The following is a 19412-nucleotide window of genomic DNA, read 5'->3' as shown; positions in this document are numbered from 1 at the left end:
ACGGAGGAACTCTGAAGAGTCTGGACATTCTCCTGAGTTTGTTATTCCATAACTCTTTTCCTGAAAAATGACTCAGAAAACATGACTATAAATTTTACTTGTCAGAGCAAGGTAAAAATAGCAAAGTCAAAAACCTTAGGTTTTGACAAAGGCTTGATCTCCAGAATATATAAGCAGCTCATACGACTTAATAAGAAAAAAACAAACAACCGAATTCAAAAATGGGCCAAAGACCTAAACAAGCAATTCTCCAAGGAAGAAATACAAATGATCAACAGGCACATGAAAAAATGTACAACATCACTACTTATCAGAGAAATGCAAATCAAAACTACAATGAGGTATCACCTCACACCAGTCAGAATGGCCATCATTCAAAAATCCACAAATGACAAATGCTGGAGAGGCTGTGGAGAAAGGGGAACCCTCCTACACTGCTGGTGGGAATGCAGTTTGATGAAGCCACTGTGGAAAACAGTATGGAGATTCCTCAAAAGACTGGGAATAGACTCCCCGTATGACCCAGGAATCCTGCTCCTGGGCTTGTATCCAGAAGGAAATCTACTTCAGGATGACATGTGCACCCCAATGTTCATAGCAGCACTATTTACAATAGGCAAGACATGGAAACAGCCTAAATGTCCATCACCAGATGACTGGATAAAGAAGCTATGGTATATTTATACAATGGAATACTATTCAGCCATAAAAATCAACAACATAATGCCATTTGCAGCAACATGGATGTTACTGGAGAATGTCATTTTAAGTGAAGTAAGCCAGAATGAGAAAGAAAAATACCATATGAGATCGCTCATATGTGGAAGCTAAAAACAAAACATAAATACAAAACAGAAACAGACTCATAGACACAGAACACAAACTTGTGGTTGCCAAGGGGACAGGGGGTGGGAGGGGACAGACTGGGATTTCAAAATGTAGAATAGATGGACGGGATTATACTGTATAGCACAGGGAAACATATACAAGATCTTATGGTAGCTCACGGAGAAGAAAATGTGACAATGAATATATATATGTTCATGTATGACTGAAAAATTGTGCTCTACACTGGAATTTGACACAGCATTGTAAAATGATTATAACTCAATTAAAAATGTTAAAAAAAAAAATAAAAAAACCTTAGGTTTTAACAATGGGCCTGGGGACAGTGTCCGGTTAGTCAGGTTTGCCGACTGTTTTAAAAGCAAGCAGTAAGCAAAGAATTTGTTAGCCTAAGTGTGGCCATTTTATTATTTCTCCTTCAGTAGAGTGCCCCAGTACCTCCATTAAAAAAAATAAACAAATCTAATTAACTCCCTGGCAAAAAAAATCAAAGAACAACAAAAGAAGTAACAAGGTAATGGTTACTAACTCCCAGGCATGGACTTGGTGGTGTGGTGTGTCCACTTGGCTTTATGGCTTTCCAGGTTACCTGAAACACCATCACTCCATCACTCCACGGAATCTGGGTACAGGCCGTTTAAGAGGAGAGAAGCCCCGCCCCATCCTTGGGATTTAAGGATACCATTTACAAACCTCTTTTTAGTGTTGTTTAGCATTTTCCCAGGAGGCCAGGCCTGGACCCTGAACCTCTCCCTTGGCCAACGGCTCACCAGGGACTACATTACCCAGAAGCCTATGCGCCGCACGTCCCGCTGGTCCAGCGACCCCGGGGGAGGGGCGTTTCCGTGCATGCGGAAGGCGTCTGAGCCGGACTTCCATCGTCCTCCTGGCAACCGGACGCTTTGTCGTTCTAGTGAGGTTCTACCCGATCTAGAATTCTTGGTTCGGCCCCAAGGGGGAGGAATCGGGAAGGCGCGTGAGGAGGCCTTGCCCTCCCAGCTGGTAGGCGAGCGGAGGTTCGGGGCTCGCGACGCCTGAGGTGACCCTGCGGCCGGGTATCCGCATCCGGAACCTGGATGCTGACCTCTCCCTGCGCTCCCGGCCCCGCCGCGCCCTCAGACCCCGATGGCGGCGGCCGCGCTGAGGGACCCGCCTCAGGTAAACGCGCGTCCTCCGGGCCCGCACCGCCCTCTCCCGCCGGACACTAGAGCCCCGAGTGCGGGGCGCCTGCTCGCGTGCCTGCGGCCCGGGCGCCGGGGTCCAGGCCGGGGAGGCGGCCGCGGGTGGGGCCGTGTTTCTGACAGACGGCGTCACGGCGCGGGGAGGGGCCCCCGGGCGGGGGACCCGCAGGTGCGGAGGCCTGGAGGCCGGGCTGAGCCAGAGGCATTCGGGCAATCCGGGGAGTCGTGTCCTATCAGCACGGAGCAGAGTGTCCCACCCTTTTGTATTAGGTTGGGGCAAGGAATGTGAGGATGGATAAGACCGGTAAGGAGGCTACTGCCGCGGCTTCCAGGGATGTTTTGACGGTGGATTGACCAGAGTAGTGCCAGGAGAGCGGGGAGGAGTGATCGGGTTCTGGATAGATTTTAAAGATATAGCAGGCAGATGTGGCTGTGATTCATAGCGAAAAAACAAGTTTTAAATTTGTTTGATTTTGTTTTTGGTATTTTTCAAGGACATCTTGAACATGGAAATCAGGAAGTCAAACTAGGGAGTAGATTTCAGAGTGGACATCGTTGATTCTGAGATGTCTCAGAGTGGAAGGGTCACATGGCAGCTAGACTGGAAGATCTGGAGTTCTGGAGAAGGGCCTGGGTTGGATGTCCACAGGGTGTAGAGTGTGGCTAGGCCTGCTGGACATCAGATTTAAAGGTAGCGATCTTAATCTTAATTAATTCATCTTATTTCAAATGGTCCTTGGGGTGAGAGGGGAGGGCTGTGGCTGAGGGCAGGGGGGAAAGGGTGGGCGTTCCTGAGACTTCCCCCCAAGGAGAGACATTCTGTCTGTCCGGTGACTGTGAGAAGAGAAGGCTGTGTAGGGCATGAGGAGCCTGGCCTGGCAGCAGCAGATGGGATGCCACGGAAGTCGGTGTCTGATAGTGTTACCTGTTCAACCCCTTTAACAGCTTGCTCTAAGAGAAGGTGCCAGGAGTGATTTCACTTTATTCAGTCTTGCTAAAGGCATGTACCTCAAAGGCCATGTGATAGACTATCCCAGCCTCCTTGTGTTTTTGACCAAATGTTCCAAGGACAGGCTCACTGGGGGCATCTTGCCTCATAGGAAGTTCCTACCAAAGAATTCCTTTAGTATGAGTCGTCCCAGCACAGGAAGTGTTTCTGCCCACACTCCCTATATGTTGTTTGTGGTTTTAGTGAGTGTAAGGGAGGTAGAACCCTACCTCTGCCTAACTTAGGTTTTCAGTGAGGACTCTTTAAGAAAAAAAACAGACTGATGAGACAAACAAATAGTACCTCCATTATAAATAAATAAACCTAATTACCCCCCCAAATTTTTTTAATTAATTTTTTTAATTGAAGTATAGTCAGTTTGCAATATGTCAATTTCTGGTGTACAGCATAATGTTTCAGTCATACATCTACATACATATATTCATTTTCATATTCTTTTTCATTATAGGTTACCACAAGATATTGAATATAGTTCCCTGAGCTGTGCAGAAGAAACTTATTTTTTATCTATTTTAAATATAGTAGTTAGTGTTTGTGAATCTCAAACTCCCAATTTATCCCTTCCCACCTTCTTTCCCTGCCAGTAACCATAGTTTGTTTACTATACCTATGAGTGTTTCTGTTTTGTAGATAAGTTCATTATCACTTGTGTCTTTATCCTCTTTTTTTTTAGATACCACGTATGAGTGATATACTGTATTTTTCTTTGTCTTTCTGGTTTCACTTAGAATGACAATCTCCAGATCCATCCATATTGCTGCAAATGGCATTATTTTATTCTTTTTATTGCTGGGTAATATTCCATTGTATAAATATACCACAACTTTTTTATCCAGTCCTCTGTTGATGGACATTTAGATTGTTTCCATGTCTTAGCTATTGTAAATAGTGCTGCTATGAATGTTGGGGTGCATGTATCTTTTTGAATTAGAGTTTTCTCTGGATATATGCCCAGCAGTGGGATTGCTGGTTCATATGGTAAATCTATTTTTAGTTTTTTGGGGATTCTCCATACTGTTTTCCATAATGGCTGCACCAAATTACATTCCTACCTGCAGTGTGGGAGGGTTCCCTTTTCTCCCCAGTGTGAAGGGTTTGAAGCACTGTTGGGAGAATGACCAGAGCATGTCATGTAATTCCCCAGGTAATAATCCCAACAACCATGTGCCGTGAATACTGTTATTTCCCCATTTCAGAAATGAGGAAACTGAGGCTTGGAGGAGTGAGACGTCCTGCCTAATGTAGCATACTTAACCATGGGGTTACTAGCTGCAAACCCAGGTAAGCCTCCCCCTAGAGCTCAGGCCCTGAAGTCAGGCACTAGACACCACGTGGTAGATTCCATGGTGAATTGGAAGCCAAACACCACCTGACTGGTCCTAATGCAAATTCAAAGTTTGTGAACTTGAAAGTAAGATATGGAAGAATTGTGCCACACCCCTATGCTGTCCTTAGTCCTGAGGGAAAATACTTCTTAAAAGTATAGATCTTGAAGCATCTTGCCTGGAAGAATGTATCCCTAGGCTGACAGGCTACCAGAAATTGATGACGTCATTCTGTATGTGTGATTATTTTCTTCCTCAAAATTATTTTATTTTATTTTAAAGACTTTTTTGGAGGAGAGGTAATTAGGTTGGTTTGTTTATTCATAATGGAGGTACTGGGGATTGAACCCAGGACCTCATGTATGCTATGCACATGCTTTACCACTGAGCTCTTTCCCTCCCTTGTCTGTAAAATCTTTAATCATTCCTGTTAAGACTACTTGTAGGTCCAGGGTGTGTGTATGTGACTTTGGACAGATACTGCCCCTAACTCCGCAAGTAGGCAGCCTTGACTCCCCTCCCACCACGTGGGTACCTGAGGGCCCGAGTCTGTGGTGATGAGAACCATGTATCTAGCACTAATTGTGCACCTTGCACTGTTTAAAGCACTTGGTACATAACCTCACCAAGATGTTGGTACTTTTTGTTCTGCCATTTTAATGAACGGATGTTTATGTTTGAGGAACATTTAAATCACTTCACAGATCTGCAAGGGAGGTTTTATCTTCATTTCACATCATGGAGGTGAAACTGCTGGCCTGGGGTCCCAGGATTGGAGGGTTGAGGCTGGGATTTACCAGCCATGAATCTCCAGAGCAGCCAGGGCCAGTGTATCCCACTCAGGATATGGAGCACCTGCGGGAGATTTTACAGGAAGCAGCCCCCCACCAGATGGAAAACTGCTGACTGCAAGCATGTAGACCCCAGACTGGTTGAAACCAGAAGATGGGTGATGATGAAAACTTCACTTTGATGCCAACTAATCTGAGAGGTGAGCACAGGCTGATCACGCCCCCTGCAGCCCCTCCCTCACACAGCCTTTAGGACCTTGGGCTCCTAACCAGCAACTTGGAAATGGTCTCAGGATATTAGTCCACTGTCTTCCCAGGTTTATGGCCTCAAATAAAGCAACCTTTCCTTTTCCACCAACACTTGTCTCTTGAATATTGGCCTTTTGAGTGGCAAGTAGCCGAACTTGGTTTTGGTACCAGCATGATCTGGTTGCAGGGACTCTAAGGTGTGAGATGCAACCTAAGGCTTGGGAGCAACCAGTGGGCTAAAAACACAGTAGGTGCTCAATAAATAATTCCTTTGCTTTCCACCTTGTGACCACCTAGGCTTCCTTTCAGTGGCTGGTGGTGCCATGGGGACTACAGTACCCAGGAGTTTCTGCACCATGAGGTGGCAGCTCTCCACCAATAGTGGCCCAGGAGAGGGATCTTTTCCTGTGAGCACGTCATGTCGGGGCAGAGCTTCTGGTGCCCCATCTGGTTTCCTGTGGTGTAGATTTACTGGGGACTAGCGCCTCCATCCCCTGGCGTGGTAGCAGCTGCTCCAGTGACAGCAGCTAAACTGATAGCTAAGCCCTCACCCTCCCAATATGTGGGATTACACTTCTTAGCTTTCCTCTGCCCCGGAAATTGTGTCTGCAGGCTCAACCCAAGCCATCACTACACGGAGGGGTCCCCTGTCGAACCCAGAAAGATGAGGGATGGATGGCGTCCCAGGCACGTTCAGGTGCTTGGAGGTGAGGCTGAGCTGTGAGTTGCTGGTGACTCACGGGTCGCTTCCTCTCGGAGACAAAAGAGGGGCAGGGTTCAGGCCTGAAATGGCAAACAGAGGATTCTTGGCCTCCATTCTGAGGATGATGGGAGCCATAGGGAATTTGGAGCAGTCTCAGCAGACTCCCCCTGGCTGTAGAGTAGAGGACAGACTGAAGGGGCAGGGGAGGGCAGAGGCAGGTGTGGAAATAAAAGAAGCCCACCAAATGAGAACAAACAAAAGCCGTTTATTCAGAGTTTGCTGACAGCAAGGGAGTTGGGCGCCGTCACTGCATTTAGCTGAGGTGCAGAGGCAGCGGGATGGGAAAGCTGGCTGGTCCCTAAGTTGGAACTGGGTGTAAAAGGGAAGAGGGCAGCTTCTACGAGAGTCCTGACCATTTTGGCTCCATGCTGTGGGTGTTGGAGAATTTTATTTTCACGCATGGTCACACCACAGGGAAACCAGGGAGGCGGGCACTGCAGTCATGTATATGAGCATTGGTGGGCTGGGCCAGGCTGACTGCCATGAAGGCAGCACGAGAGGTGGCGTTTTCAGGCTGTTATTTTACTGGGGCTGATTTTCTCTTCTGAAGTGGATTGTGAGAGGGAAGGGAAGGAGAGGTGACCCAGCGTTTTGGATGAAGCTGCTGGAAATGCCAGCAACTGAACTGGAGAGATCATCTGTAAAGTTCATTTTCAGAGGATGGGGTGTAGGTAGGAAAGTTGAGTGGTGTGGGGACCTCGTGTATGTGATAGAGTAACAGTCTCCCAAAGATGTCCGTTTCCTAATTCCTGGAACCTCTTCTACTCCTTCTACTGGGGTTTGAACCCAGGACCTCGTGCACACCAAGCACACGCTCTGTCCCTGAGCTGTACCCCCACACCCACCTCCTGACAACCTTTGGATATATTATCCCACATGGAAACAGGGACTTTATGTGTGTGATTCAGTTAAGGATCTCAAGATGGACAGATTATCCTGGGTTATCCAGTGGACCCAGTATAATCACAGGAGGATCAGAGTCAAAGAAGGAGAGTTGAGGAAGGAAGCAGGTCAGAATGGTGTAGTTGCTGGCTTTGAAGATGGAGGAAGGGGCCATGAGTCAAGGAATGCAGGAGGTTTTCAGAAGCTAGACAAGATAAGGCAGCAGCTTCTTCTGTGGAATTGCTGGAAGGACTATAATGCTGATTTTGATTTGTCGTTAGCATAGGGAAGCCCGTTTTGGACTCACAACCTCCAGATGTAAGATGATAAGCTTTTGTTGATTTAAACCACCGATTTGTTACAGCGGCAATGGGAAACTAATAGAGTGTGCACCTGAGATGTGGAGGAGGGCAGGGGGTAACTGAGGTGTGCGTGCGGTTCTGAATGTCTGTGACTGGAGAAAGGAAAGGAGCCAGATTGGGAAGCCTTCAAAGCCAAAATGGGGGTTTTGGCGGTAGGGGCCATTGGAGGTTGGGACAAGATGGGATCCTGATTCTGTCTCCCAGCATTCTCTCCATGCAGTGTGCAGAGTGACACGTGGGCAGTCCAGGGTGATATCCATGGTGTGGGCTGGAAAGTTGGTGGTAGGTAGCTGAAGACGTGGGGGAAGCATGCTCCAATGATGTGCATGTGAGGAAGGGGCCTAAACTGATTGTCCTAGGACCCTGTTATTGAGGGCTTAAGTGAAAAGAGTGAGCCCAGGCTTGTGTCTAGGAAGTCTAGTACGGGGTACCCAGGGGGACTGGCTGACAGGAGAGGAGATGGGCATCTGCCTCACAGCCGCTTGCTGCTGCGGGCTGACGCAGTGACCATGGGGCACACAGGAGAGCGCGAGGACCCCTGGTACCAATGCCTGGTACCTCCTCTGACCTGGGCACCTGGGGGTGGTAGGTAGAGTGGGGATTCTCAGTCAAGAGACTTCTCACGGATCTTGCTGTCCCATCTTTGCAGGGCTGTGTAATCTCAGGACGTGTTCGTGTACTTCTCCCAGGAGGAGTGGAGGCTCCTTGATGAGGCTCAGAGACGCCTGTACTGGGACGTGATGCTGGAGAGCTTGGCACTTTTAGCCTCCCTGAGTAAGATCCTCCCCCCAACCCCATCTCCTTTCTCCTTTTCCCCAGGGACCACTGTGTCCTTCCCACCATCAGATCATGGGCACTGCTTTCTAGCTGTTCCCTGAAGCGGGTGCCTCGGCTAAGCTCTGTGGCGTTTCCTCACCTCTTACTGACCCACGAAGCTGTGTAGACAAAGGTTTCGGGGTCACAAGACAGGGTTTGCCCAGCGGATCCCACTAGTCTTGGCACTTCTGTCCAGAATTGTGACAGCTCTGTGCCCAGGGTTCTGTCTCCTTCCTCCAGGTGACGTTTTCTGGGGCTCAATTGTACCAGGAGTTACAGGCACTCACAGAGTCACCATTTAGCTTACAGAGACCTTTGGATTCCTGCAGAACCTTCCTTCAAGGTTCTTTTTGTAATTACTTTTTTTTAATCTTGTGGTCTGTCACAAGATGGGTTGCTCTGAGGCGATACTCACCTGTCCTGGGTTTCCTGTAGGCATCACATCCTCCAATTCACACTCGGTCACTCTGCTGCAGCAAGGGGGTGAGCCTTGGGTGCCTGGCCAGCTCAATCTGATACCAGCCACAGAGAAAGAGGCTCAGCCCGGATCTGGACCTGGTGAGTGGACACCGGTGAAGGACATGATGCCATGTCTGGGTTCAAATCCAGAAGTATTGACTGTCCCCACCGGCGTTTGGTTTCAAGGCCTCTGGCCACGTGACATTTCTACCTGTCCTCCCCCGTTCCTGACACTGAGCCTTATTTCAGGTCTGACTTCTAGCATGTGGCTTCTGCCTTGCACCTCCCTCTTCCCTGCTCAGTCTGCATTCTTCTGCAATATTGGCCTATACTTCTTTTTTTCCCATTTTTTACAATTGAAGTATAATTGATTTATAATGTGTTAGTTTCTGGTATACAGCATGTTGATTCAGTTACACATACCGGTACATTCTTTTTCATTACAGGTTACTACAGGCCATTGAACATAGTTCCCTGCGCTGTCCAGCAGGACCTCGTTTATCTGTTCTGTACATAGTCGTTTGTATCTAACATCAGCCTGCACTCAGTGTGTCACAAGATGCACACACGTCCTCAAGTCGCCTTTGAACACCAGCTACTCACTTGTCATTGGATTTTCCTGCGCCTGAACATGCTCTCTGCCTAACACTCACGTGTCACAACAGCCAGCATCCTGCTGGAAGCTGTTGGCTGTGTTCTGCCCTCATATCCTTGCCTTCGGGAGGCCTCCCCCATTCCGTGACCATCAGTCCCATAGAGTTACCCAGGAGGTGTCAGACCTATGTCTGACAGGGTTACCCTCCACCAGAGTCAGCATGCATCTCATCAGGCCCTTCTCTACTTTCAGGTTGTTGGTGTGGAGTGGAGGTTGAGGCTGTGTCCTCTGAGCAGAGCGTTTCTTCAGGAGTGTCACAGATCAGGACCCATTTGGCAGGTCGGAAGACCCACCTGTGCGATGTGTCTGGCCCGCCACTGAAAGACATCTAACACCCGATTGAATGCCAGGGGGCAAAGCCAGCCCGAAACCATACATGTGTGAGGCGTGTGGGGAGCAGTTCTGGTTCAGCGCAGACCGTCACCAGCACCAGGGGCAGCAAGGAGGAGAGAAATTCTTCAGGAGGGGCAAGGGCAGGGACTCCATGAGAAGCTGCAGAATATGTGTGCTGGAGAAGCCCTACATACACACTGCGGGCGGAATGGACTTTCCAGCCCCTTCAGACCTGCTTCAGCACCAGGGCCCTCACAGCAGGATGACGCCCCCCAAGAGCATGGAGCTCGGGGGAGCCCTTACCACCTGGCAGAGCGTCACAGGTGCAGCAAATGTGGGAAAGTGTTCACCCGAAAAGACACACTTGCCCAGCACCAGGGAATCCACACTGGAGAGAGGCCTTACAAGTGCAGCCAGTGTGGGAAGTCCTTTAGCCAGAGCTCCCACCTCAACGTGCACAGGCGAATTCATAGCAGTGACTATGAGTGCAGCAAGTGTGGGAAAGCCTTCAGCTGCATCTCTAAACTCAGTCAGCACCAGAAAGTTCACTCTGGAGAGAAGCCTTACGAGTGCAGCAGTTGTGGGAAAGCCTTTACCCAGAGGCCAAACCTTATTCGGCACTGGAAGGTGCACACTGGAGAGAGGCCATATGTGTACAGTGAATGTGGTTTGAAAGAGTTCCACCGCAAGTACACGCTTGTTCTCCACCAGAGGATTCACATGGGAGGAAAGCCTTGAGAGGCCAGTGAACATGGGACATCTTTTGGCCAGTGTTCCCAACTTACTGCCCACTTGAGAATTCCTAGTGGTGCTTAAGAGTGCGGCAGACGTAGGAGAGCCTTTACCTTAAGACCAGACCTTACTCGGCACAGGAAGTCTATGCTGGACAAAGGATTGTACCAGGAATGTGCTGTCTCCTCGCTCAGCCTAACAGCTCTCCCCAGAGCAAAGGGCCATCAGTCAGTGAAACCTCAGAGATTGGAAGTTCTGCAACAGGAGGGTTCCCTGTAGTGCCACGTGTGTGTGGTGCTTTCGGGAGCTGTGGTGCATGTTCTAAACTGTCAAGTGCCTCTGCCGGTGGTATAAACCATCCTCCAGTTCCCATTTGCAAAGTGCCAGCGCGTGTGTCAGTTAGCCAGTATGCGTGGGCAGGCAGCCCTCTGCTGTCTCCCCGGTCCCCGGAAGGAGTCATGACTGGCCTCAGTAGCCTGCTGGGGGCCTCATTTTCACCCTCTTGACTGGTTTCGGCCTGGAAAGAACCAGCACATCAGATGGATTCTCCAGGAGCTTGCAGAGATTCGCCAACGTGCATCTCTCAGGCTCATCTGCAGTTGTGAGCCTCACATTTGCCCACATGCACACAATAATAAAGTCCTTATTCTTTGAGCCACCTTTAATTTTTCTTTTTTCCCTTTGGCAAAAATTAAATTATGTAAACTTATTTGTACAGCAAAGCGATTCAGTTATACATACACAGATGCATACGTGTTTTTTCTTTTTAGAATCTTTTCCATTATATGTTATTGCAAGAAATTGAGTTTAGTTCCCTGTGCTACACAGAAAGTCCTTGTTGGTGCCACCCTCCATCATGAGGGTTCTGTTCATTGTGTGGGGTCTGTGGAGGACACAGTTGTGTCCTACCAGCACGAGAGGATAAACAAATTATGTGGGGATCCCCAGTTTTCTGTGCCTCAGAGCGGACAGTACGGTGGCAAAGAATAGCGATCCATTTCTGGCCTAATTTGCTTTGCCACCCAAGGCCTTGTCGGAAAGACTTTTGGGCTGTGTGAGACACATCACTTGGCCTGGATGCTGGTTTTATTTTTGAGTCCTGAAGTATGAAGAGGGGCAGTTGGTCCCTGGTTCCCAGAGAACGTTTCATATTCCCAAGCATAATTAAGAAGCAGTTGTCCTCTGGTACCTGCCAAGGAGCCCACGTTCAGAATTCGATATGCAGGTATCACTGGCTGGAAGACTTACAGGAGCCAGGTGGAAACTATACTGGAACTGAAATGCGGGCTGTGAGTAATAAGTGGCTGGAGAGATTACAACACCCTAGAGGGACGTCCCACGCTAAAGCACTGCTCAGGCATCCCCACCCTGTGGGATGGGAGGGCTCTGTCGCTCCTACGGCTGATGTCACTTGCAGGGCAAATAATCTAAGCATTTTGTGGACTCCTTTAGGCTCTTGATGGTTCAGGTCAGGGGTCTTGCTGGGCAGGCAGGAAAATGGGGCCTGAGGGGACGGAGACCTAGGGTTCCAGAGATGTGGGTTTCGTGACTTAGCCAGTGTTCCTAGTGATCATGTTGAAAGAGTAATTGGTTGCCAGTTTTTGCTGCCCTGCCTCCCAGGGCACGAGGAGAGAGATGCTGAAGGAAACAGGGTTGCCTGTAGGATTTCATTTGTCCTTTCTGTTAAGGCAGACTGTGACATTTGAAAACTCCCTTCGAATGTAGTCATTCTTTCTGTAAGTTTCCCTGTTAAGTGTGGGTTGTTTAACATCCAGAAATCCTGGGACAAAGCTAGGGTGAGTTTGGTTGCTGATGGTTTCTGACTGGCGTAATGGTTAGGCCGTCTGGCTCAACTCTGTTACCAGAAAGGCATAAAAATCCCTGCTGGTATCTTCCAACTTGAGCTCTCCTGAAGCCAGGCTTCACCACTCAGATACCTGTGGCTCAGTCTGGGAGCGAATCATAGCACTGTGTGAATAAGAGTCCGGGAAACTGCCTGGATGTCTCTGGACCCCAAAGCAGTCCTGCTTTTTCTTTGTCTTCCTACGTGGCATCCTTTGCTTGTAAGAAAACCTCACACGAGTCTGCTGTATGGAGTCTTGCAAGTATTTTCAGTTATAATACTCATGAAATGTTTGCACTTGGTGATAAGACTGGGATATTTGATACAACCCCCTTATCCTGATTCCAATAACGACTAAGGGGTTATTGTGCAGAAAGAAAGATGACAGAGGGTGGTGAGGAAGGACTTTGTTAACAGGCTGGTTTCCAGGCCGTCACTGGGTTGGGTCTGCAAAAGTGCTGCACTCATGAGGAGGAAGAACGGGAGTGAGGCCTGGAGTCTGTAGGCTGTGCTAAGTGCATCGCAGAGGAAATATGCTGAAGGGATGTCAGCCACGAGTATGGTTCCTCAGCTGCTTCTTCCCACCCCTTGTTCTAGCAAAAATAAAGGCAGGGAAGCAGCTAGAGGCTGTGGGGGCTACAGATCACAGCCTAAGAGTCACTCAGTGCTGTACCTCCTAGCTCCATCCCCCTGAGCCAGCTGATGATTGGTTCTGTGACACAAGTGGAGACGGAATGACGTGAGGTATGATGTTATGGGTCTCCTGGTTCAGCCCTTGAGTGGGGCTTAATGCTGGGGAGAAATGTAAGGATTATGCAGAAGAAATGGTGAAGAGACGTCTGTTGAACAGAGTCAGAAAATGTTTCAGTGGTTCGTTAAAACTGACATTAAAAAGAAGATGGAGTAACTGCTAACATTGTGATGGATGATTGTAAAAAGTGGGTAATATGTTCAAAGAACATATTACAAATTCTCTCCATTCATCCTAGTCTTAACTGCATTTTGAAATAAAAAGATTATACAGCGGGGAGGGTGTGGCTCAGTGGTAGTGTGCTTGCCTAGCATTCATAAGTCCTTGGTTCAATCCCCCGTGCCTCCATTAAGAAATAAATAAATAAATAAATAAATAAAAACCTAATTACCACCCCCCCAAAAAAGAAAAGAAATAAAATTTTAAAAGGTTAAAAAAGTTAACCTTTACTTTCTGCAAGTTGCCTACTCACAGCTCAAATCCCATCCTGCAGGGAAAAGTCCTGGGCCTCCTGGAATCTAGGCAGTAACTCCACGCTCCATGCGCCAAGCTGAGACCTGCCAAAGTGATCAATGTTTTTTTGGGGGGGGTTATTAGGTCTGTTTGTTTGTTTATTAATGGAGGTACTGGGGATTGAACCCAGGACCTCGTGCATGCTGAGCACACATTCTACCACTGAGCTACACCCTCCACTCTAAGGTGATCAATGTTTTGATTTTTTTCACATCTTTGAAGGCCTCTAACTGGCTTTTCCATTTTAGATCATTCTGAAGTCTGCAGCAAAATCATTAGTTTTATGATTCTGGTGAGAGAGAGAGGAGAGTGGCGGTGGGTTATTGTGGGGGCAGGGGGGTCGCTTAAGCTTTGCTAGTTTGTTCAAACTGAGATTCACTGCATGAAGCTTTTAGTAGCATTTGCACTAAAATGCTGGCATTCTCCCTTCAAAATCTGGAAAGGGTGGAGGCTGGCTGGACTTACACCACAGTTTCACTGCCTCTCCCTGGCTTCACCAAACCATTACCTCTCTTTTGTCTCTTTACCCTCCCGGAATTAAATCTTACGTGTGTAATCTTCTGTTACGTGTGAAGTTTTGGCAGACCAAATCCACATTCCCGAAGTGATGCCTGTGAACAAAGACATAACAATTTTCAAGAGTCTGGAGAGAGCATGCTCCCTCTCTCCAATGTGAGAAGATGCTCATCTATGAATCAGGAGGCAGGACCTTCCCAGACACGGAACCTGACCACTTGCAGGTCATGATGTCAGACGTGCAGCCTCCACAACTGAGAGAAATAAATTTCTGTTGTTTACAAGCCTCCTAGTTTATGATATTTTGATAAATAGACTGAGCTGAAGTGAATATGAATGATACGGGTAATCTAGCCAAAAATACAGTCTTCTAAAATTTGGAGAACTCACGCTGAAGCAAGGCCTTTTGAGTACTGACTGTTGCAGTTCCTTTAGCCTCCAGGATGTTCATCACAAGGCAGTTGCCATGCAGGTGGCAAAACAAGAAAAAAGAGAAGGGAGATCACATGGTCCAAGGATGTGGATTCTGTGACCCAGCCCCGCCAGCATTCCTGTTGACACAAGTGAAAACCGCCTTTATTGATCCCAGTCATGGACGCAAGACTGGCCTGGCTCAGACAGGAGGACAGATATGTGAATGAAAATACTGCAATGTGAGTGACAATACTGCAACCATATCACTAAACAAAGAATGCTGAAACCAAGTCCTCAGCGGCTGCCGCCACCCCCCAGTGGGGACAGGTCTGCAGACCAGACTCTGCAGCCACTCACAATGATGCCCTCTGAGCGAACTCAGAATAAGAAAGGACAGGACACCGGCCCTAGACAGCTGGGTGCTTGTCAAAGGAATGAATTCAGTGAGCCCAAATGTTTGCCTCCTCCCATACATAGAAAAGCACTAAATTCTTTAACTTGAGATGCTTGGTTTTCTTTACATAACAGGTAACCTTTTATTGTTCCAACTACCTGGTCTTAGTTGTAAAGCTCCTTATATATCCTAGCTGCTCCCCTACCTCTTCCGAGCAGTCCCTCAGAGCCATCTGAGAGGCTGTCTTCCTGGCTCCAGTCCTCCCACCAAATAAAACGTAACTCTTAACTTTAAGGCTGCACATTTATTTCAGTTGACACGTAGAATCAAAATGGAGTCACCAAAGCTTATTTTCTGAAGAGTGGGAGGTCTGGGGTTTTATTTTTACCTGTTTTTTAAAGGATTATTAAGGTATAATTGACATTCATTAAAATACACATGTTTAAAATTCACAGTTTGGTAAGTTTTACCACATATATGAACCTGTGAAACTATATCATATTTATGTATAAATAGGTATATGCATAAATCCGTGCGTATTTACCTCTTGTACTTCTGTAATCTCTCTCTACGCCCTTCCTGGCTCTCCCACCAACCATCAGCTTACTTTCTTTACAGCAGATTAGTTTTCATTTTCCAGACTTTTATATGGTTGGAATCATAAAGTGTTTTTACTTTTTTTCCCCTCTGAGTTCATCATGTTGCCACCTTGTTTGAGATCATCACCGATGCTTCTTTGTTTTGTTTTGTTTGGGGGGAGGTAATTAAGTTTATGTATTTATGTATTTATTTTAATGGAGCTACTGGTGATTGAACCCAGGAACTCATGCATGCTAGGCACACTCTCTACCCCTGAGCCACACCCACCCCCAAACTTTTTGTGTCATTCACAATGTCATAGCCAAAAACATCATACACAGTTAAATTTAGTCTGCATTCTTAACATTGTCATCACTGTCCTAAGTCCAGGTGTTAGAGCAGGCACATATATAGATATGAGCAGAGAAAGGGGTACACAGACCACATGGCAGGAATTTGGCAGCAAGGAGGGGCACAAGCCAAATGCAGGAAACCATACATCATGTAAGCACCAGGGGTCCCTGGGCTGAGAAAGAAAAGGAGGAATCTTTGGGCTGATAAGGGGCCAAACCATTTGGCCTGGAGACCAACAAAGAAAGGTGAGAAAAAGCAGGAAGTTCAAGTGTCCGAATGTAACCTTTTGCTCATTATGCCCTCATTTCAATAAAATTAGGCTTGCAGATCAGAAGTAACCATCATGCACTGGTGCCATGACACTTCCGATCCAGACTAAATAAGGACAAAAATCCCTCCTCCCTTTGGGAAGGCGGAGTTGGGATGATAATCAGGGAGTACGACCCTAAGCCCTTCCCCGTCCCCAATGAATAAACCGCTCATTCATTTTTATAGCCTATGAAACTAACTTGCCAAAGAAACAGGGCCGTTGCTCACCTTAGCCTGCCCGCTCTCCCATTGAGACTGTACAATCTATCACTTAATAAATCCTCACTTTACATTTTTTAACAACTACGTCTTGTCTCTGCATTCTTTCTGGAACTGGACAAGACCCTGGAACACAGGTTGCATCCACCAGCAACATAGCTATTCAGTAATACCATAAATCTCATTATGGCTTATAGTGTTTGTCAACATCCAAGGTATAAATTCTCCCACCATGAATGTGGGATGTACTCAGAGAAGGAGCTGAGAAATTCTACTTGGGGTCCCCTGGGTGTTTGGTGAAAAACTAAACTTAGCCCGTGCAGGACGTGACTTGAAAAGGCCAGGTGGACAACAGGTTTCCGGACTGGGAGGTGGCTGGAGATGCCAGCGGCCTCATGCTGAAGAGAGAATCCTGACCAGCCAGAGGGGAGGGACCTCCCTGCACACCCTGGGAGGGGTAGTAGAATCCCTGAGTGGCCTCCTCTCAGTAGCCATCTGGTGCTGGAGCCGATATGCAGCCTCCCCAGAGGGGCAGTGGGAGGAGAGTGGGAAAGAAATGGGGGCTGGGAAGATCCTCTGCACAGCCATATTCCCTCTGGCCTCATCTGATTCCTTGTAAGGGATTCTCATCCGCTGAACTCTCTTCAAAGTTCTTTTCATCTTTCCTTTTCTGTGATTATTGACTGATGGTTTCCCACTAGTATTTCCCCTTCATGGACTTCACCATCACTTGCGGCTGCTTTTCCAGACACACCCATCGGGCAAGGGGGACACTGTGGGCCTCTGTGTCCCTGGTGAGGTTTCTCAGGAGGACTCAGGCCCAGGAAACTCATGTGGAAGGGCCTCCAGGCTGCCAAAGGGGAATGTTCCCCATGGAAGCTGGTAAGGATTTCTACTCAGAGGCTCACGTGCTCCAAGCTGTTTGGACACATCTGATCTGAGGTGGTGTCTCAGAGGGGACAGCGAGGAAGGGATGATCCTGGTGGGTTTCAGGGTCAGGTCAAGAGGAATCATGGCTGGGCAGGAGAGCAGGGTTGGGCCGAGGAGACACAGAGGGTTCCACACATTGCCAAGGCAATTTAGGTCCTTGCTTCTACCGCTAATCCGAAAGGCAATGCCCTGCCCAGAGTTCCTGGTCGTTCTTGTATGGGGAGGCCCTTGAGGATACAGCACAGTCCTCCTGGTCTGCGAGGCAGGGGCGCTGGATCCCCACAGGTCCTGCCAGTTGGTCGCCTGCTGGCCCCTGGCCGTGGCAGGTGGAAGTCAGTTCTTGGGAACCCTCAGCAGTTGGGTTCCCAAGATACATGGTTAATTGAAGAAATAATGGAGAGCAGTTTGGTAAAGTAGAATTTTCTTGTGCTAAGAAAAACAATATTAATGGGAACATATTTGAACACACCAACGCACGTACAGCAATTCACCCATGTGCAAAGCCATTCTACAAGGATGTCATGCTGCAAATATGGTTTTTCTGCAGCAAGTATAAGGATGGGAGGATTTTCACATTCTCTGGTTGTAAAGGAGAAGTAATCCATGAATAAACAATAGAGAATTTGAATTCTACACATTGTTTTTAAAAATTAAAATAAGACATGCGCACCGATAAACTTTTACAACCACAGTTCTAACATTCTGCAGCTGGCGAGGAGGTTTGTTTTACAGCAAGATTCTCAGGCACCCTGTCCACAGCAACCACAGCATGAGGACAGAGTGTCTCATTGCATGTGTTCATAAAGTTCAGCTGAGTACACCTGGAGACCTAACTGGTTTTATTAGGCAATCGTGACAATGGAAGCATCCACATAGGAACCAGAAGGAGCTCTATGAAGGGTTGTACATATGGAAGCTTTTCATAGGAAGAAGGGTTGGGCCCAGAAGGTATTAGCAAAAGAAAAGGGAGGATTATTTTAAAGCCAGAACACCTTTTCTGGGGGACGGAAGGGAAGCACAAAGGTCTTGTCATGTAGATTGCTCTTCTTCCTGTATTGGGGGGATGGAGAGGGCCAAAGTGACAGATTACCTCATAGGCCCTAGTCAGAAAATTCCACACTCGTGGATCAAGTTTCTTCTGAAGGTCAGAACTGCACTTCAGTCTTGTTTTGGTGCCATGAGCAGTGAATGACTCCGTTTGGGGTCTATTACTTATTTTTTAACTCGTGCCTCTGGATCACCTGAAGTCTTCTTAAATCACTGATACATTTTCGGAGGGGGGGGTGATTAGGTTTATATATATATATATATACGTACACATACACATACACATTCACACACACAAACACACACATACATACACACTATTTATTTTTTAAATGGAGGTACTGGGGATTGAATTCAGGACTTTGTGAATGCTAGGCACGTGCTCTACCACTGAGCTATAATATACACTGCCCTCATTTTCATTTATATATATATGTATATACTTAATGGCAGTACTTGGGAATGAACCCAGGAATTCATGCACAGTAAGTACGCACATTACCACTGAGTTATACCCTCCCCTCCTTAAATCACTGATTGTTGGGCCTTGCTGCTAAAATGTCTGGGTCAATAGATCTGGGTTCTTGACTGAGAATGAGCATTTCTAAATGGTCCCTCGGTGATAGTGAAGGAGATGGTCAGTGCAGAGATGATGGTTTAAAAAGCTTTAAACGGAGGTACTGGAGATTGAACCCAAGACCTCATGCATGCTAGGCATGTACTCTACAACTGAACTATACCCTCCCCCCGATACCACTTTATTTCAGGGTTCAGATGCTCCCTTTTGTACATATATTCTTATTGAAAATAGCAGCTTCAATCTGGTACACGAAAATTATATGAGTTGAGTCATTGTTTTGTTTGATTCGTAAAAAAATTGTTTGCATCTGATGGTATTGAGACAGGAGGGAAGGGGGCAGGGCATACCCACTCAAGGAATGACAGCAACAAAATGGTGGAAAACTCACCTCCTAGCTAGCCTTGAGGATTAAGGTTTGACTTCTAATAGACCATGAGCTTCATTATATCCTCATTGTAACAGCCTGATCAAATAACATGCCCACAGGCTCCATGACAGCCCCAAGGCTAAAAGAATGGGCGATGGCCCATGTCCTGGTAATCTCAGACCCTTCCCCAGGG

General features: G+C 47.4%; 1 protein-coding gene across 1 annotated transcript; it reads left to right on the top strand.

Annotated features, from left to right (window-relative positions):
• Window positions 1-1971: 1971 nt before the first annotated feature.
• On the top strand, window positions 1972-11057 carry LOC105074438 (zinc finger protein 671). The gene is given in 7 exon segments (XM_074370818.1): window positions 1972-2004; window positions 8058-8068; window positions 8070-8182; window positions 8660-8782; window positions 9531-9680; window positions 9683-9985; window positions 9988-11057. Coding segments are annotated over 7 exon segments (1233 nt in total). The 3' UTR covers window positions 10488-11057.
• Window positions 11058-19412: the final 8355 nt, after the last annotated feature.

The sequence above is a fragment of the Camelus bactrianus genome, chromosome 9, assembly GCF_048773025.1.
Source record: "Camelus bactrianus isolate YW-2024 breed Bactrian camel chromosome 9, ASM4877302v1, whole genome shotgun sequence".
Lineage (NCBI taxonomy): Eukaryota > Metazoa > Chordata > Mammalia > Artiodactyla > Camelidae > Camelus > Camelus bactrianus.
This window is presented reverse-complemented; position numbering and strand designations above follow the sequence as displayed.